Source organism: Lutzomyia longipalpis, chromosome 1, assembly GCF_024334085.1.
Source record: "Lutzomyia longipalpis isolate SR_M1_2022 chromosome 1, ASM2433408v1".
NCBI classification, from domain to species: Eukaryota; Metazoa; Arthropoda; class Insecta; order Diptera; family Psychodidae; genus Lutzomyia; species Lutzomyia longipalpis.
Window position 1 is genome coordinate 25,439,384 of NC_074707.1, and position 22,017 is coordinate 25,461,400.

Sequence of the window (22,017 nt, forward strand, 5' to 3'; positions counted from 1 at the left end):
GGTAGACTTTTTGACGAATGAAATTATGTATGTGGCGTACCATATATTGGGAATAAAAAAAAAAAGCATATCCATAAATCTGATGGAGCTAATTAATATGAAACCACTAGAAATTATACAAATGTGACTGCTGTTTCCATTAATACCCTACTTGAAATAAATTTTAATTTCCCAGCGATTTTACATTTTTTCCATCTCCATCATTGGTCCTTATTCCTACCCGACCCTCTCAAATGATACTGAAATATCGACCTGATTCTAAAATGTTTTCATTTAAAAATGACTGGGTAATTTTTGAGAAATTGCCATACATATCTAGAATTTTATTCAATGGTAAGAGGTATGTGCACGTGTACAAAATTAGTTTAAAATGAATATATGAATCATTTATTGGGATGAGAATCGTTCTATATAATGGAATTCCAATTGTGCAATATATTTAATCTCCAATTTAGTTTTGACAATTTGGAAAATACCCAAATTGAACAAATAGTTGAAATAACTCTGAACTAGATTAATTTAAAATGAACTAATTTATGGTATCTCTCCTTATTCAATTTGTGCTCACGCAAAATCATGCAATCATAGCGGAAGTATGTATATGTATCAATACTCCATTCCATAACTTATCGATAGAAAATATAGCAAAATACAGAAATAATAAATGAATCGAAATTCTTTTATCATAATTTTAACAACGTAATGGTTATGGTCTGTATCTTTAATCGCCAAGAATAGAGTTGTTCCATGAGTATTCAGCGATGAAAATCCGCAACTTTACATAACTCCCATTTGTACAAATGATTGGGATAGTACAATTAAAACCAAACAATTTATTAATTGACGTTGACTTTTTAATGCAGGTTACAAAGGGTGGAGTTCAATTTATTTAAATAATGACAAAAATGAATATTTCACTAATTACTGTCTATTTGAATGAAATTTCCTGACGGTAATTAAAAACATGAAAATAACAAAGGGATATCCTAATAGGATTTATTTTGTCGCAGAATTTCGCGGTGTGTATGGTGAAAAAAAAAACAGGACAAGGGTTGTGTTGGTGATAATAAATGCAGTAATAATGATTAAAGATAATTAAATTGAAAATAGTTAAGGGGGGTTGATCTGTAATCTCATGTAGATTGGATTATTGTTGGATTAAATTATGGATTTTTTAAAATAAATATTTTTACATTCCATTAACTTTTATTTTAAGTTATAGATATTTAATACACTGACAACCAGACCAGAATATTAGTTTTTATTTTTTTTAGAGAGTCAAAGGATTAATTAAAAAAATCCTTAATAAATTGTCTTTGCTGACCCGAAGGTTAATTTTTTTAATAAAAAAAAATCCATCAGATTGTGTTGAAAAAATTACTATGAAGTATTCATATTATGCAAATGGTAAAATTTTTTCTTCGCCAGTTCTTGGAGTGAATAGAGTGAATATTGCAAAAGCTACTCTTAACCTTGCTCTTAACTCAATGCAGGATTTTAATGCAAAACCAATGTTCACTTTTGCATCCTCCCTCCATTACTTGTACTCAACGTACACTTAAAGTACAGTATATATTTTCGTGATTTTCTTATATACATCTCACACTACAAACTTATATGGAAATATAGTGGAGATGTTATATACATAGCAAACATATCTTTTTGTTACATACAAGTAACAAATCCACGTGGGGGCGTGTTTGCCAAAAATAAAGAGTAACTTTTGGTGTCATACTTTGGAGTAATTTTCAGAGCTTTCGGGCGGCTTTGGGGTGAATGCTGTATAAGTTTGGCATATGTTGGCCTCTTTGTTCCACTCCGGTGGGGATTTTAATCTCTCCGGGAATCCAGAGTTAGGCTCATTGCTTTCATATACCCCATGCCCCCACCATACCCACAGGGCTATTGATTTATAATATTTTTTTGAACTGGAAATGATTGTGAAAAATTAATGGGGTTTATTTGCCAATTACAGACATGGTGAATGCCCTGAAGAGAGGTCGATTATTGTTTCCGGTGACGTATACAGCCCTCGAGGGAGATTTACGTGTACAGCTACAGAATATCCAGCTGGAGGAACCTAGTCACAGATCCCAGGATCATCGTTTACACATAACACGCATCGAGGATGCATCACGCATAACTGTCGGCATCATCGACATCTACCCCGATCCATACTCCAATGTCACCCAAATAACAGTTCCTTGTCAGTACTTCCTTCGTGGTGGTCTGTACGAGTTCGAGATTGTGGGTGGTGACACGACGGCCACACAGCAGAGCAGTAGGGACGACAGTCCGCCAAGGGAGCGTCTTAGGCAGCAACTCGATGTGAGATGGCCCATGGCGAAATTAAGTGTAACACCGGAATCGATTGGAACGTACCCACAGGAACCAATCGATGCTATCTTAGAGTTTCCAAGTGTTGAGTGTAGTTTCCCAAATACCGATTCACTAGATGTGCCCGAGTTCTGGTTGGAGCTCAACTACTGCGGCCATGAGATTTATTGTGACAGTATGAATGTAACCAAGTCGCAGATTTTATATGCTGAACAAGTTAGGGGTTTCCCACGGACTCGAATCGTTAAGCTACGATGTGAATTATTTGGTCTTGCCGGACACTATGTGCTCAAATTGCGCCCAACACCACCCACACCTAATATAGTATCAGCATCAGCATTTATTAAGGTACGTTTTAATGGGTTTCGATAAGATTTCTTATTTGCCGTCTCTCAGTGAATATATACCTACCTACCTACCTACATATATTGCGAAAGAGGAAAAGCTCACTGCACCGAGAGAAATTGTGATTTGCGAGATTTATAAATCTTCCATCAATAAGTCAAAATTGATATCTTTTGCATTTTCATGAATCCAATTAACTCATTATACGACAGATTATATTACATAGTGTAGGGATATTTTGTCTTTCTTTTGATTGTTAAAGAAAAGTCAATTTAGCAACTATAAAATTAAATTAAATTATCCACAAAATTTACATTCCATGATGAATTCACATCACCCCCTGTACAAAAGTAACCAAAATTGTAAAAATATATCTTCCTGTAATTTTCATAATAAGACAATTTCTAGGGGCCGTGACTTATTTACAAACAATCCCTTTTGATAAAGTGAAAATTAAGAATAACAGCCAAGAAGTACATTACCAGAGACATTCCTCGGCGTCTTGAGTTGCTACGGGGTTTGGGACAAAGAAATAATTTACCACCAAATGTTCCTATTAGCAGTCCTTTTTAGGTCTCAGAGTAAGAAATTAAATTAGCCTGTAAATTGCCCCAAAAGGGTGGAGTATTAGCATGAAATGAGAATGAATCGCAACCTATAGGCTACACTTGGTATATTCTTCACACAATCCCCCCGGAAGTCAAAGTGCTTGAGGGTGCTTTGGTGCTATATATGTATATGTATATGGGAGTGGAAAAGAGTGGTTTTGAGATGCATCGGCAGTCGGGTGAATTTGTGGGATGGCTTTGGGTGAGAGATGCGAGCTATGGAGAAATTGCATTTTTCCCCGTGGGGCCTTTCCATCTCTAATCTAGGAGAGATATTGCATTAACGCCATGCCTTTGATTCACAGGCTGATTGGAGCGACCAATTTGTGTTCAACGTTCACGCCCGCAGCATATTCCCATGCGATCCAATGACTGGTGGCATCGGTGTGCTGTTTGAGTATCCGGCATGCATTCTCGATCAGGCGGATCGTGTCCGTTTATTTGCTAAATTGCGTGCAGATGTTGCATCCCTGGCACCACCAACATCACTGCACTACGTCACGGAGCAACGTGTCGTTCGTGGGCAGCATTCCCTGCATTTCGATTGTGACCTCTTCTCAGAAAAATATGTGGAATACTGTTTCGTGTATGTGAGTCAAGCCATTTCTGGTGCAGTGGCCGACATCCGTATGGACTGTGTACCTACCCTGCCCGTTAGTGGTGAGTTTCAAATTTCTCTTCTTTTAGCATGTAGCCCTAACTATCGTAACATCATAGTACCCAGCAACGCTCATCCCCTGTGGTGATACCAATTGGGGCCACTTTAGCTTTATTTTCTTTTCCTTCTTTTTTTTTAACTTACTTTTCAAGTGGGGATGCGAAATATTCGACGGAGCACATGTTCTTGTGGCCATAGGAAGCCAATTAAGGGGGCAAAAGTTACTAAGAAACAATCTCCTTATAGTACTCCTTTAGGGGGTTTGGGGAAAAAGACATGCCGTCTATCAGGTTGTCTGTTCCAGACTCCGCCACTTTGCACTGATACTGATAGAATGATTGAATACCATGTGAGCATCCTCCACAAAATCTCCCATCCACCTCTTCAAATTATCACAAAGTGTTGCTCTTTTTGCCACGCATTCATACATAATTGATACTAATTTATTGATCCACAACATTCCTCTTCACGTATCATATAATAAGGATATCTGAACGCAATATGGGGTATTGAGCTATGTATTAGTAGTTGTGGTATAGAGGTTGGAGAAATACTTCATCTCAATTAACTCACACAAGAGGGCAATGATTACAATAAGCAGAGAAATTACCCTACTTGATGATGAATATTGTTATCTTAATCTTATTAAATTTTACAAAATGTTATGGGATTTTTAAAGAAAGTTTTCATAATATTAAATAGATATATTTAGAATTCTGACAGTGCATCTAATTACAATACATCAGAAAAATCCTACAAACTTTCTAGACATGTATTTTAGAAATCAAAAAATTACAAAATTCCGAATTACTTAATTAAAAACAAACTTCCCTCGACAGAATATAGATTAATTTTCACACCAAAGAAGTAAAGTTTCTTGGCTCTTCTCCGGCATAGCATTTAGCTGGAATATATAGGATGAAAGGACGATAGCAATTAGAATAAGTTTCATAATTGCGAACTGCAAGCTTAAAATTCTACATTCTAAATTCACAGAGGGATTACGTGAATATTACTTTGGTTTTAATAGTTCTCCGGGTCTATTAATAGAGAATCCCAGAGTGAATAATTACACTTGAAATTGGAAAACTACTTACAGTCTTTACGATGTAAGGCTCCTTGTCCTTGCTGAAAATGTGTTTCTTGGTGAAAATTTTTTGGCTACGAGGAAAAATTTATTTTTAATTACATCTCATAGGTAAGATAAAGAATGTTTCAATGAGATATTTTTGATAAGTGATTAATTGCAGCTTTTGAGCAATTTGGGAAAACATTCTGAAGACCCATCTATTCGATCTATTCTTATCTCTTCCAAAGATTAAGAAATACAAAGAGACATAATAGTTCGCCAGAGCGATCAGACGAAGCAGCAATAAGACGAAATACAATTGTTCAAGTTTTCTGCTTGAAAGTAAACCAGAGGAGCTTTAGATGTGAGGTAAAGGAAATTTTCCTTTTGTGAGATATGTCGTTCTACTGATTTGTCTCTCAAGCAGACAAATTGATTTGTCGACTATTGTGAAATGTACCACCGAGTAAAATAGTTTGGACTCCAAAGGGAGATACACACAATTCACAAAATATGTATACATTTCCCTTCATGTATGGAAGTTATTTTGCAAGAAGATGTTTCTTTTGCTCAACTTTGGCTACACAAAGTTTCTCAAATGAGCTTTCAATCGTCCTGCAATTACATACCTTTTTGAAAAGTATCGAGAACATAGTTCCTAACAAAGATATCTACCTTTATTCAACACAAAGTTTTTTTTTTACATACAATATTATAACGATGAATGCTATGTAGTATCATTGACAGGGACAGCATGAATGTAAAAAAAGATCTCAAAGGAGTGAAAAGTTTTTCCCATAGCAGCAAAGATACTGTGATAAGTTGAATTAAAGAAAAGTTATTTAATAAAGTGAAATTGTGTTGAGACGGAGATGTGAAACTGTCGGAAACTTTCAATTGAATTAATTATTTTTAACTTTTCAATTAAAAACCCACCCATTTTTTCTTCTTCTTCTAACTGACTCCACAAAATTCATACTAAATTGAATTTGATATCATACTTTTAAAAAAGAAATCTAACCTAAAAGATTGGATTTTAATAATATTTTTCGTAGTAAATTTTTCCTATCAAATAATAATAAACAGAAGAATTATGCAAAATATCTCATATATGATGCCAAATTCCTCTATGGAAGACAATGTATTGTAGGAGGAATAATATAAAATTTTCTTTACGATGAAAAGCAAAATGGAAACAAATCTATTCATTTATGCAATTTTCCTTAATATCTTCAATGTTTTGATATTACCTTGTAAATATGCAGGAAAGCTTTTGCTAGAGAAAGTGATTTATATTGTCTTACGTTGAAAACACAATATCAAGAGAATTTTATTCACCACATGCGGAGGAAGTGTTGGGTTGGAAGTAAATTTTTGCAGACTTTTTCATTAAAAATTTATGCAGTATATTTCAGTAGGTAGTGTAAGAGGATGATGTATGAAGACGAGCAAGAGAATGCTGTTTTAAGACTCAAACAAAATTCTCAATATTGAACAAATGAATAGCATCAATGGGAGTATAATGATAATGAGTATTTGTTTGAAAATCACTTAAAATGAAGCTCAAAAAGTAATTCCACTTAATGAACAATTCTCATTTTCTTTCTTCTCAAGAGATTCCTTTTTCTCCATCAATTTATGAGATAGTATGTAAGGATATCTATTAAATAAGCTTATACCCATCTCTATCTCACATACAAAATGTCTAGTTCGATAAAAGAACTCCTTTACTCATAAGAGTGAATTGCACATCATTGAAAAAGTATTAATGATAGATATTTCTTGTTTTATATTTGTAGATTTTCTCTTCCAGACAAATTCTTTCCTTATATATCCTCTTTATTAATGTTCTAGCCTAATAGCTTTGTGTGTATTTTCAACACTATTTCCTACGGTAATATACATATACCAACTTCCTATACATACATAGTAGAATCCAATTTACGATAAGATCAATACAATTGTGTGGAGATCTTCTGTAACTACTTAATGATGCACATTGGCCATATTTAATTAATAGTCATAAAAAAAGAAAATTCCACTTAATATTGGACTTTATATTGCTCTTCCCATATCATTCCCGAAATGATGAAAAAAATTCCTCGAAATATTCTGCTGTGGAAATCATTTTGATTAGTCCATAAAGTGTCCCAATTTTGTATGGAAAATCCTCTTCGTGTCTAAATTGGTCGGCTGTCGTAAAAGCAGGGGTATACCGCATAAAAGTGTAATTGTTCGCTAATCCTTCATCTCATAAACGGTGAATCAATGAAAATGTGAAAATGATGACATCGTTAAAGGAAAATTCTCACCAAAATTGAGAGCGATAATACCATTGCACATTGTTCAAATGAGTTTGATATCAAGTAATGCGATGAAAAGTTGTCTTTAAAGTTCTTCTTTTAAATTATAATTTAATTTAATTTATTCAAAATACTAAAAAAAAAACCTGCGGTCAAAAGAAAATTTAAATGTTATAAAATCACCCATCGTTTGTGTTTTTACAGCCCTTTTGTGGGATGAATTGTATAAAAAATCGATCGTTCACGTGATAATAATTCTCTGTAACTTTTTTATTGAGATTTATGCTAAAAATGAAGTTTATGAGGGGTATAGAAGCAATAATAATCATGGCTTTAGTTTCTTCTTCAATTTTTTTTTATAAACCCTCCGGCAAAAAATAAGGGTGCAAAAATGGCGAGATCACCAAATGGAGTCGTAAAATATATTTTTGTAAAAGAATGGAAAATAAGGTGCGGGAGCGTTATATCTTTTTTATTAACTTATTTTCCCACAGTTTATATGCCAAAATATGCCTTTTTCACCTCATCTACTTTTCCAATAACAACCCCCGTGTGACCCCTTATTTATCTAATTCAATGCGGTGAAAATTATTAGCTGCCACATTTGAATTCTCACCACATAAAATTGTCACATAATTCACATATATTATTAATTTATTTTAACATGTCGTCGTATGAAAATTTGTTTTTCATCTCATTCACGACGAATATTATATGGGAATATTTTGTGATTATCCCATGGTATGTTAATAACGTGGTTGAATTGAATATGATTTATTGTCAATTTCCCGGCGATGTACTCACTACGTGTACACAAATAATGGGTCATGTCGAACGAGTGGAGGAGACTATCATATCACCCCGTAATTGGCAATATCTTTGTGCTTTATTTAAAAAAGGCAACACTCCGACACAACAATAGAAAGCCCATGAGCCGATTAAATGGAGAATGTGTGGCAATCATTCCATATATAGATAGGCGCATTACATTTTACCACACATCAGCCTCCCAAAATCAATATACTCTATTTCATTTACATATCAACCACAAATAGTTGGACGGATAATGGATAAAAAAGCGCATATTTAGGGCAAAAACAAAATGGGATGATGAGCTCTCATATCAGAAAACCGCCAACAATCAATCACTTTGCACACAATCCAGAAATCCTATTCAATTTAAAATCGAATGAAGATTTATGGTGTGGCCTCCATTCTGTTAAATACTACTGGGAATTGAATACCTACATACATTCAATGGTTGATTGGGAAATTCTGAATCCTATCAATTGAATTTCACGTAAAAAGACATGCATGGAAGGGGGTGGTGGGGGGTTGGAATAAATTTATAAAAGTTACACAATTGAGATGAAAGACACCATTTATATGGCCAAAAGTGGGACCAGAAAATTACTATTATACATACTGCATTCATATATGTGTATATATGTATAGACACATGTAATAAACGTTAGAAAAAATCAAAACGTTAGGAGACAAAAAACATTTTTATATAAATTAATTACATGTGTACTTAATGCATGTTTCACTGTGTTCTTTTCTTCTCGTATAACAAAACAAATTTTAAAAAATGCAATTACAATAGCTTCCTTATATTCTAACATATTCGCTCCACTCTATGTTGAAACTGGGATTCATTTAGCGTTTTTTTGTTGACAACGTTGACAATCTAAAATCTACATACATTTTTTTTGGTAAAATGTATGAATGTGTAATGAAGAAAATATGTACATATGTGATATAAAAATTCAGAGAAGGGGGTCTATGGGGTAAATATTTCAGTATACTGGTTGCGTTTATGTTGTATAGAATAGTCTGCAGTCTGAAATTACATCGTTACATTCGGGGACATGAGTAATGTGTTGATGAATTTTACTAACAATACTCGTGGTAACATGATACTTTTTGCACCGGATAGTGTTATGAAATTTTAATAGATTGTCACCCAGTGCGACAGTAAATAAAATTGCTTACCATAAAGAGCTCATAACTGAGGTGATTTGTAGAAAAGGGAACATGTCTCTTAGGACTGCGCGCTATCCTATTCCCAGCAGCACCACCTCATTGCTATTGTTTAGTGTAAGCCACACACACAAGTTTTAGCTTTTGGAGATGAACATGTTTTGCATCTAGAATGGCCACAACTTTTCCCTTCCACGGAGCACTGCGTCCTACATCCTCCTACCCGGAGGATTCTCTTGCAAGCAGCGACAAACCTACAGCATCCGCCCAACTGAACTAGCGCACAAGATGTGATAAGATATTCCCACTGCTGTTTACCAAATAAACATAAAGATCTTCATATTTTGCTAACCCAAAATTTATTTTTGTTTACTCTCATGATATTTCATTCATCTTTTGCAATATTTCTTCATAACCCACTACATGGTCTCAGCGGAAGAACTTTTACAAGTTTCCCTTTTGCTACAAAATAAGATTGGAAAATTTTTGCATATAACCCACTCAAGACTTACGTTATGTGATTCTTCCTTCAAAACCGCCTCGAGCAAGTTACCCTAAAATTCGTATAACGTCACATTCTTGGGCTTATGAAGAAAGAGTATCTGTAATATATTTAAATTATCCTTATGCATTCGTACACATTTAATAACAAATGCACGAGAGGATATGAATTTATATTAGACTTGTTTATAAATAAATGTCTTCTTTCAAAAGAAAATGTTCTAAGAAATTACACTTTATTATGAAATAGCTAAAATAATTAAATAGCTTTATGCTCGATTGTCTCATACATCATCTATGGATTTAATATTGTTAATAATTTAATGAAAAATGTGACTTAGATGATATACATTTGAAGGGTGGGGGGGAGGAATTCTATTGGATATTATTTCACATATCCTAATTATCTCAAATTAATTAAATTGTAGGCATTGAGACCGAAGGCCAAAAATATTATCCCGTGCCATGGTCTGTTGTGTGAGTAAATCTCTTAGGAGAGGGCTGTGATGGTTGATAAGCGTTGCCCTAGCGGTGCTTATCATGCGTTGGTCATTCTCTCGTGAGCCTTTATTATTTTCATCTCCCAACGGAAGAATGCGCACAACTCCACCCGTCGAAGTACCTGACCATTTAGCGGATAATTTGTAATCAGATTTATGCACCGTTCTTTCATCATGGGCGTGATACACGCAACATCCCGCTTGGCACCATTTTCGCCTCCGCGGCACGTTTAGCAATTCCCAGCAACCGCCAAACAACACTAATATTGCGACCCAATCTCCGTCATTTTTGACGCTGGAACCGCAGAGGAGCTCTCTATGGTGACACTAGCAGTCCTCCGAATGTCATTCCACCCGCAGCCGACGATCCCTTCCCTGGAGATTGAAAAGCTTAAGTCGCTATTGCCGAGGTCTCGGGATTTCTGCGACTTTAACTTTCTGTACACATCACCACACAACATGAGGACCTTAAGGCGGGAGTTACTTGTGTCGCATAGTGCTGCACAACGGTATCGCCGTCATACTCAGTAGATCTTCTAACTGATAAACATCCGCAGTCTCCTGTTTATCACACTCGAAGACTCTCCCGAAGTCCGGAACCGTCGCAAAGAGCACATCAAATACATTCCGGGACCTAACCACGGGATCACGAGCCTCACAGGGTGTCAAGGCGCCAACCGCTGAATCTCTCGGATGTTCCGCTTGTATTTTGCATTCTCCCATCTGGAACAGCTGCTACTGTGGGGTTGGATTCCGTTTTCCTTCCTCCCATCTGTGTCTATTAACAGCTCATATACTTTTCTGTCTCAGTTAACGTTTGAGACTATCTCCCGTGCTCTTTGTGAATTCTTAGTGGATATCTGACATCCCTTGGGTGGCTTGCATGAACTCCGCTCTATTCTCTTCTCAGATTGGGAGTTTCACAATTTGCTATACCTAACACTGTGACTTAAATGATACATCTCTAATATACTCATTTGCGAGTACATCTTATCGTCTAATAAAGTGGACTAAGAAAGTGTATCCCGCACTTTCGTGAACACCTATACCTCATAAGAGTGCATACATAATCACCCTAAACTTCCCCCACCTTAAGTTTTGTATCTCAAGATGCTTTATGGGGTTAGTGATTATTTATCGACTTAACTAATATTTCATGGTCAGTGTTATCATCTACTAGGGTCCACACTAGTAGTTCACATTGGATCACTGACCAATGTTCTGACCAATAAGTCAACCACCAATCATAACCATGATTAAGATATACCCGACATTGTAATAAATGTTTGGCAATTCATACACAACTTAACTCGCCAAAATTATTATTCTTGGCTTTCCACAAGACTTTCCCCTTAAATAATTAAGTCACATACCTTTATTTTGATGAACCTTACTTAATTTTGCTTCCGTCGTCGTTCCTCATTCTGGTGGCTCTGTAGGGAACCCTGTTGATTTTCTTGCAGCAATTTTCAGCTGCTCCGCCTCGTTAGACTCAAAACAAGGCTGCTCATTAGCCACCTGAAGAATCTGGAACGCCCGTCACCTGCAAATAGAACTTGCCACCTAATTTTACTAATCTTGTATTTTATGATATGGATTTTCCCGCAGACAATCTGCAAAATCCTTCCTACAAGATCAATCACACGTGATACACACACACATTCAATTGGGGCCCCCAATCACACACCAAAATTGGCACACTAGATTATTTAGTTAATAAAATTGGCTTGTTTGAGCCGTATACTTCACCAAATTTTCCTTGTGGTCCCAACCACCATCTTCCTCTTGATCCGTCTGCCTGTCAGTGACATGCATCACCAGATGACGCACCACGACCACACTGCTGCTTCGGGAAGGACGAGTACTTTCTTCGCTGATCGTCTCTCTAACTCCGCAGCTCCCGCCGTGATGCCCTCTCGTTCACCCACCGACGTTTTCCGGCACTCAATGAAACATTTTTATACTCCGGATGCTGGTATGGTTGATCTCCCTGCTATTGAGCGGCGCTGATCTCTTCCTCTTCTCCACTGCTGGCATCCTACATTGCTCAATCCTGACGAACGCCACCCTTCTCTTGAACTTCCCGTGCTCAACACACGTGCCTTGAGAACTTTCAAGTTGGACTCAATCTCCTTCGCACAGCGCGGCACTGTGGCATAGCAGTCATCCACACTCTCCTGTTGAGTACGCTTAAGTAGCTTCGTGAAGCCCGGATCAGTCGTGAAGACCACTCCAGAGACATTTGGAGCTCCATCAAGCGATCACACGTCTCACAGGGTATCGATAAAGCCAACACCTTTAGCTGTGTCCCATTCTAATGTTTCCTTTTCCGGAACTCAGCTGCTGTTTGTTTTGGGAATTTCCTTAGCGCTTTGCTCTAAATTACCTCCAAGAAGCTTTCCACGATGCCAATTATACTCCCGACACAATACGATTGTACTCCACGGCATATCCGGAACGGTGGAATCCCTCATCTTTCAGTGGGGTTGTTTGGAGAAGATTTGCTGCACTAAATCACTTAATTCACTTCAGTTGTCCACATTGTTGCTTCCCCAGAGGATCCAGTTGGGCCATTTATTGAAGAAAATGTACTGAGAATTTTCTCACAACACATTATTCACTCTTCAAAGTTGTTTTTGGATTTGATCTTGCTTTTCTTTTCCCCGTTGGACGGCTTTTCACAGATTTTCTTTACCCTCACTTGATGGCTCTCTAACATCCTATCCATCTCCTGAAGCATTCATACCCGCCAAATGCCCTTTAAGGCACATGATATGCAAGTGTGCGCACCATCCTTAAAATTGAAAGAGCAGCCACATGGTGAGGGACTCCTTCACAGCCCAGATAATCCTTTTAGTATTTATTCCACCTAAATTATGCACTTTTGTTATTTTTCTGCCTCTTTTGCACATTTTCCGGCATATATAGGTGCTCACGGCTGGACAAGCAAGTAAATCCGCTGGTCCCGCATCGTGCATTTTTCTTTTCTAAGCACGGGACATTTTCAGGGCCACGTTGCTCCGCATTTCTCAGAAATGTACTAGCCGCCATCTTGCCTCGTGATCACTCTCAGTCGGGCCCCATGAAGTCTTTTCATTCCCCTGAACATGCCCCCATGATCCTCACTTCCTCACCCACATGTCATGGCGTGTCCGGACATGTTGTGACATGACACGGGGCACCTGCACTTTTCATGCCCACTTGGTGATTTCCTTTTTTTTTCATCCGTTACTCTTCCAAGAAAACGGGCACTTGAACACACTAACTTGCTGGGAAAATCTTCCAGCACTTCTTGGACTTATGGGGGCTCATTTTTTCACACACTTCTATGGATACAATTTGGTTGTATCCCACTTCTGAATTTGTAGTAATTTTTTTTTTATACATGAGAGTGACTGTGATAGCCAACCCTCTTTCAGCGTTACTGGTCCTCTCGGCATCAAGGCTCACGAGAGAATGACCAACGCATGATAAGCACCGCTAGGGCAACGCTTATCAACCATCACAGCCCTCTCCTAAGAGATTTACTCACACAACAGACCATGGCACGGGATAATATTTTTGGCCTTCGGTCTCAATGCCTACAATTCGGCCAGCCCTGACATTGTTGCCGTCCCTTGGCAACGTTATGAGTCTAGGGTGGCATGTATGGCAGTTCAAATGTTGGCATTAGGGTCCTCACTAATGCCTTAACTAACTAACTTCTACTAGGGTCCTCACTAGCAGATCGCACTAGTTCCAAACTAATGCTTTCCTCAATTTTCCATCAACTAGGGTCCACCCTAGGAGTTAACATTAGGGTCCACACTAATGTATTAGTCAGTCACGTTATCTACGAGCGTTTACCAAAAGATTGCATTAGTTTCTCTTGTGGCTAATGCTGACCACTTCGTCTACTAGGGTCCACACTAATAGATCGGATTGGACTCCTGCCAATGCCTTGGCCATATCCACTAGGGTCCACACTAGTAGATCACATTAGGGTCCACACTAATGTCTTAGCCAATATCCCTCATCCACTAGGGTCCACACTAGCAGATTGCATTGGACTATCACCAATGCTTTGGCCATCATTCGCTAGGGTCCACACTAGCGGGTTGCATTAGGGTCCTCACTAACGCATTGGCCAACTTCTCATGCTCTCTATTACATATTGCCAACTGCTGTCGTCACCATTCATTTTCGTCATTATCTCCTTTTACCCTCAGCACTGTACTACTTTGTGCCAATCAGTTATTTGGAACACAATGAAAATTAACGTGCATATTAATGCCTGCATTCCCTCGACCACTCAATAATCCTCATGCAATCAATTTCATTTTATAGCTCTCATTCGAGGATTTGTTAAAGCTTTGAGTTCATAACATTTCAAAAATATATTGTGAAGAAAAAATATCCTTTTGATTGACTTTTAAAATAAAAATTCTTTTCCAAAAATGAGTTATTTAGCAAAATTATATAATATAGTATTTTAAACGTTCATATTGGATTTTTCTGAACCTCACGTGTGACTCCCATAACCCCAGCCTTTACCCAAACCAAGCTTTATCAAGTAATATGATTCTCGTAATTACATACTAAAACACAAGTTTGTTTTATATAAATATTTTTTAATAAAATATGCACGAGTAAATTTTCTGCAAAAATTTTCATCAACTTTTGGTGTATATTGTATGAACATTTTAACGTTGAGAAGCACAAAGCGCAATTTTCATTAAATTTTTCATGCTTTTTTTCTCTCTAAAAGTTTATACTTTTTTTTTCAAACAATCCAATCATACGCAACGCTTCTTGCTTATTGATATAAAATCCTACTATGAATAGTTTCAGCTTTGATGAGCATTTCACGTAGCATTGTTTACGATGTAGAAGAGGAAGATCAGGCAAAGCACTGATTGAAAATTTTAATGAAATTTTTAAATGGGCATTTGGAACAATAAAATATGGAGAATTGCCATTGTAAAGCACACTTGATGATAGTGCGGGGGAAAGAAAGTGGAAGAACAGGAGAAATAATTACAAACAATTAAGAAGTTCATGTTACAGGGGTTCCATGATGCTCTACCAACGCGTACAAATTATTCATGGTACATTGGTTTAGTGCATTTAATTCAGTTTTGATGAAAGTTTCCTTTAGTGGAAATGTAATATGGGAAATATGTGCGACTACAGCACCTTATTCCGTGGTTTGATTACTAACGCAAATAATATAACGCTTGCTTTTGTCTTATCCCTGAGATGCTCACAAACAAATTAGGTTAATTTTCGGCATGGAACAAAATGAAATCTCACTAACTTTCGCAGCACGAGTCTTCATAAATACACAATGTGTTCATGCAATATTCACAATTTAACAAACCCCTTTAATACTACCTACATAATATGTGTGTACACCTCATCCAGAGTGAATATTTTTATCGTCACATCACATACAGCGATAAAATATTTCCTATATTATATAAATATTTCTCACATATAGAGGGTGAAACACTTTGGAACTTCTTGAGCGCACAACTTGCTCATAGAAAAAGCTTTCACGTGCTATTGTGGAACGAATCTCGCATGGGAAAGTTTGGAAAGTTGCGAATAAGGATGAAAATTGATAGAAATAATATTGCAAATCCGAAATTCATACGTGAATTGGGTATATCATATCATCCATTTTATGATGAAAGAAAATTACTTGTTCTCCACTAAAAAAAACAGTAAGTATTTTATTCATAATTTTTAAGCAAAACGTAATGCGTTGTAAGAGATAAATTGTACGTTAAAGAAAAATTATTCACCTAAATACGAATAAATAAACGACATGTGGAAGAAAATTACTCTACGCAATACAATCTGAATTTATGATGAGGAAACAATAATATGCATACCATAATTCAAATTAATTATTCACCGACATGCGCTTATCTGCGTGAAAATGCACGACTTTGTGAGATATAGTCTTATATGCCACTGCCACCATAACTGCTTTATGGCTGCGGCGGAGTTTACTGCCATATAAAATGAATTTTCGTCTCCCCAACGACGAGATAATCTTAAATCAAATAGGATATTAACTCCTTATTTGGTTTCCTAAACTGACAACATGGTTAGGAAATTTTGCAAACTTGCACAGGAGATTTGTCATAAAAGAATTGCTTTAAAAGATATAAACCTTTCAACAAGACAACACACAGTATTATATTGTAATTTTATGAAGCTCTCGTAAAGCCTACCCAAAATTTGGAAAAGTTCAAACATAAAAAAATACCTTCGAATTCCAGGTTTTATATGAACCATTTAAACGAACGTATCTCTCTTTAAGAAAATGAGAAAGAAAAATGAAATTTATTGTGTAAATAAGTTTTAAAGATGGTGATCAGGGTGAATTATTACGAATAAATAATAAGACTATGAATAAAAAATTCGGTGAAGTTTCTTTTAGATGGAAAAGTTATCATGTACATATTTCCTTCGGAGTCTCCATCCTTTTCATCAATCCATAATCTTGGCCTTAAAATTAATAATCCTCTTAGTATTTTCGATCTTTTTTACGCTTCATGTCCTAAATGGAAAAGAAAACCCCCAAAATTCAATGGCGCATGTAATTCTTTTTTTTTCTCCTCCCTTCGGTATTTGTCACTGCATTTCACTTAGATTTTTTCTGTCTCCAGGAACATAATAGCAAAAGTGACGGAAAAAGGAGTGATTGTGCGAGGTGAAGCAAATCGAGAGTGGCAAAAAAGTGGCAGTAAGAAGATTCTATAAAAGCTTTTCTTTGCCCCAAAATGAACCATCGTGTGTACAGTTGAATAAACATTTCCATTTTCATATTCAAATGTAATGGCAATACAAATCACCGCATCATTTTATAAAAGTGAATCTTTTGTAGGGGCCATGCGCCCACAATTTACCTCCATTATCGCCTCTTTTGTATCTTTTCAGCTCATATTGTACAACTGGGGGTCGTATATTTATCACCCAAAAACCATTGTATTTGGTGTTTCAAACACGTTACTTTTCAAACACGTTTCACTATCATCATAATCTCCACCACGAGAAAACACACGCGGAGCAATATTCTCCCACGATATCTTCCATTCATCGTTTTGAAGAAATTTTCTCTATTGCTCTGAGATTGAAAATGTTGAAAATAGTCCATGTACCCCACATTCTTCACTCACATTCGCTTTCACCATTCCACACAACCTTTTTTATGCTATTTTGGAGAAAATTGGGATCGTTATAATGTTATTACATGGAAATATATCTAGAAAATCTGTTTGAATATTTAAAAACGTTAGCTTTATATGTTATGTTGAATACCATTTCTTCCTCAAGTGAGTATTTCTTTGATGGTATTCCACTCCCACCCCCTTGGTAGATGATCCTCATACAAGCCGACAGCTTATACAATTTGCAAAGTGAGAGAGAGAGAGAGCAACCAACGAATTGCCATTTAATTCGTCATGAGAAATTTTCTTGCACGAAACAAATATACATATATCTATATATGAGTTAACTGAGGAAAATTTCACCATCAATTTTCATGTGAAAGAGGAAAATTGCGATGGAAAGTGATATAATGGAAGTGTAATTGGTTAAGATTTACATTTAACTTGCTCTATATTACATAGATTGCAAGAGTAAGAAAATTTAATTATTTATCATGGTTGACATAATAACAAATAATCCGTAACAAATGATCATAAGATTTCCCAGAGGCGATAAACACTAGGCAAAGATTTTGATTAATAGGCCCCTCGAAGATAAGTTGGGTAAGAGAGAAAAGTTCTGGGACTCCCATAAATTCATCACAAGTTGAATGTCAATGATGTCATGCTGATGGACTTGAGTGGAGGTGATAATCAATCAAAACTTTACCCCATTTCTTCATTTTATTATACAATATCTCCAATATCTTGTCCAATATGTTGTATTATATATATCTGGAATACTACTCCCATATATGTATGTATATAAAACTTCATCGCACTATAAGTTAATTCTTTCATCTAACTAAAATGCACAGCAGTCAGATAAATAAGAAACCAAAGAGGGGGTGAATGCTAAACTTTGCAAATCAACCAAAAGTGCTTTAAATACTCATCTTCACCACCCCCTCATAATCATGATTTTCTCCAACTTCACTCACATTTTAAGCACTCTGAACAATGTCTTGATTACTAACATCCATCTCTAATTCTCGGAGTTATCGCGTTTCATCATGCAGCCATGACTGATGAAGCATTTTCACAGAGTAATCAACGAAATTCACCAACAGCCGCAGAAATCATGACTACATCAAATGCACCATTCGCTGCAGCTTTCAATTAAATATACTGCAAAATGATGAGAGGTGGCTAAGTATCATATTGAGTGCAATTTCCGACTCTTTCATGCAAAATTATCTCGTTGAAACCTTTTTTGTGAATTAAGCCCTTTTCTCAATCAATCAACTTCAATCAAACTATTAGAGCATTATATTTCTGTCTTCTTTCAATGAATGTTACACTCACATCTCTCCAAACACATATTTTTAAACATAAATTTCCCTCCGAACTTATTCTTGTAGAATCATAAACAGTCCATTTAATCGATTGAGATCAGTTTTAAGAAAAAGAATAATGTAGCTTCTAGAAAAGAATGGGGTCACAAAAATCGAAAAGCAAACTTTTGTTGTTTTCAATCTCATGAAATGCAAGAATTTAAAAAAAAAAACTTTCCCATTTATCAAGAGTTTCAAAATAAATAATAAGTCCTTACCATCCTTAACTGTAAAGCTCCTTCATAAAGTTGAATACCAATTTAGAAGCAATATTGAGAATGCAACTTGTATTATTAATTGCTCATTTTTCTGGAATGACAAAAGAATGAATGGAGAGATTTTCCAGGATATTCGCTTATTGTTCCAATCGATTCTGCCTTTGGCTTCCTTCGTCACAACCAAAGGAGCACTTGTCAGTTGTTGAGGAGCATATTGTTAATCCCAGAGTCAATTTTTCATTCCATTCAATTTTCTTTTGAGAGCATCAGAGATCACTATCTCATGTCGTACAATCCCGTATTGAAAAATCGTTGTGTTGGCATTCAAGAACAGGGTATATCACGATGTTCGCACAATTCAGAAAATGGAAAATATGATGGGGGAATTAAATATGCTAAGAGGCTAAGTACCTACAATTTTTTAGTGCACATTAAATTTTATATTTCCAAAGGATATTAATGCCTCGTTAAATCACTGATTATCGCAATATAGACTCACGAAATGATTTAATCCATAAGGATTTTTCTTTCTGTAGGAAACATTTCAATTTTTTAATTAAAAAAAAAGAATCTAAGGATTAACGTCCCTGTGAGTGCCTACACGTGAAATGGCTGCTTCATAATTTTTGCTGAAATGGAAAACTTTCTTATGGCTGCCAATTAAGGAAACTGAGCAGTTTGCATTTTTCCCATGGAATTAATTTTATTATGTTCCACAGAAAGCCAAAGCCTACAAAATCCATTGTCAATTACATTCGTAATAAACACTTTACTGGATTCACCAGTTGATTTTGGTGAGCTTATGCTTTGACAAATATCCTCCGTCAATGTTATACACCATACATGCTTTCTATATAGAGCTGTGAATTTAATTTCTCTTCTATTTTCTCACTACAAAACTCACAGAGTGGTGAGGAGAATTTCTAGCTACAACAAAATTGTAAATCTCTTTCCTTTCCGTACCGAGGACTTCTTATATTATAAAACCATCACCAATCGGCTTACTGCTCTACAACTAAACTGCATTGAAGAGAACTGCATAAGCCTTGGGTTTCAATTTCGCTCCGTATTGGAAAAGAGTTCTATACACTTGGTGACATATCAACAAAATATTCAGAGAGATTTTTTATATAATACTTTTATTAAAGGGGAATTCTTTCCTTGAATTTTATACCATACATATATGTAACTTTTTCTATATAACAATCCACCGAGTAAGAAAAATGTTGAATCTATATAGGTCTTTTTGTGTATCAATAATCTCAGTTGAGCTTTTATGGAGAAGTAAAGGACATTTTCGAGTAATGGGATTACCATGAATACGAGTTAAAGTTCATTAATTTGGGTAAGAGGAATGAATGAGAAACGAAATGCAAAGTATATACTTTATGCATATGACTATATATATTTATATGTTGTAAAGTATACGATAAAATAGTCAAATGGAGTACCTTCCTACCATATTCACTCATAGTTGCTCAAATTGCGGATGTAGAGTTTTTGCCACATTCCTATATAGACATTATTCCCTCGCCCCCACAATTCCACATAACAATGAGGTATACCCAATGGATGCATGACAAAACAGACACTGAAAGGAACTTAAAAGGGATGAAAACCTAGATGGATGAATCATGTGCACCTGATTCTCCTAATATGTGGCAAACACAGGAAAAGCTCTGCAAGGCATGCAGGCGTTCTAAATTCACAAAAGTCGCTCTATTGAGTCACTTTTGTGCATGAGAGCAATTTGTCAGCGCGGCACCAAGGTTTTAGAAATCATTCAAAGGATAATTGGTTCGGTGTCACAGAAGCGGATGTTTTATCTTCCACACATTTATTACAGCGGAAGTGGCATCGTATTAATTGGACGATTAATCAACATTTGTCAACTGACAGAATCAAATCATTATTTAAAACTCATTTCATGCTTTAGCTTTTAGCTTTTAATTTGAAAATAAATTTCATCAAGCTCAATAATTTTACGATTTTTGTTTCTTTTGCAGAACAAGATACCGGAGGATGGGGACCTTTCAGTGAATGGACACCATGCTCAACAACGTGTGCCGGAGGCACGAGGAATCGCTATCGTTTCTGCGATTCACCACCCCCACGCTATGGAGCAAAGTTTTGCGAAGTAAGTTTTCTTGAAATTTTTGAAATTTTTTTTACGAATATTTTAGATTACAGTTCCCCTTTTTTAATTCTTTTTATATTTTAAATAATAATTAAAAAAAAAACTACATATACTAAATACCGACTCGACCTTAAAGTTCTTTCCATGTACCTATATATAATAAATTACTTCTAAACTTTATGGTAAATTAACGTTTTCATTCAATCTTTTAAAACCGATTAACTACCCATACGGAGATTAAAGTAACGCATGAATTTAATATTGAACAATCCCAAAATCCGATTTAATGTACGCTTGAATCGCTTGAATAGATTGAACTCGATGATGAATTTCGGCTTGATTAAAATTTTCATCCCTGAATGGGAAAATTCATTTTTTCCTGAAAATTATAAACTTTCAAAAGAAATGACTTAGCATTTTCATTCTATTATCGGGGATTATTGGTGGATAAACGTGAAAAAATGTAATCCAGAAAAAACCAACATATCTCTATCGATATGTGTATATATGTATGTATATATTGAAAATTCACAAAACCAACAGCTCTGTTTGCTCTCGAAAAATTGAGTTTATTTTCAATTCCACGATTTTTCTTCGTTCTACGTTCATATTTTCACTCACTAGAAAGCTTGCCAAGAAAGCACATGCTATAGAAATGTGGATTATTGTGAACATATCTGTGCTTTAAAGCTAGTGTATTTATCGTCAATTAAATCCTTGCTGAATTCAATGATGAACGGCCACTATTAAAGTGCCATTAACTTTGTAATTCAAAATCAATAGCATCACCATGTGGCAGTGATTAAGGAGAGCCTTCACAGTCGC

At 35.9% G+C, this 22,017-nt stretch overlaps 1 protein-coding gene across 2 annotated transcripts in view; it reads left to right on the plus strand.

Annotated features, from left to right (window-relative positions):
* Positions 1 to 22,017, plus strand: part of LOC129797441 (uncharacterized) — a 109,133-nt gene that overhangs the window by 78,357 nt on the left and 8,759 nt on the right. For both annotated transcript variants that reach the window (XM_055839999.1, XM_055840000.1), the window contains 3 exons: positions 1,976 to 2,685; positions 3,596 to 3,950; positions 21,062 to 21,192. In XM_055839999.1, coding sequence (XP_055695974.1) covers positions 1,976 to 2,685; positions 3,596 to 3,950; positions 21,062 to 21,192 — 1,196 coding nt within the window. The remainder of the gene's footprint in view (positions 1 to 1,975; positions 2,686 to 3,595; positions 3,951 to 21,061; positions 21,193 to 22,017) is intronic.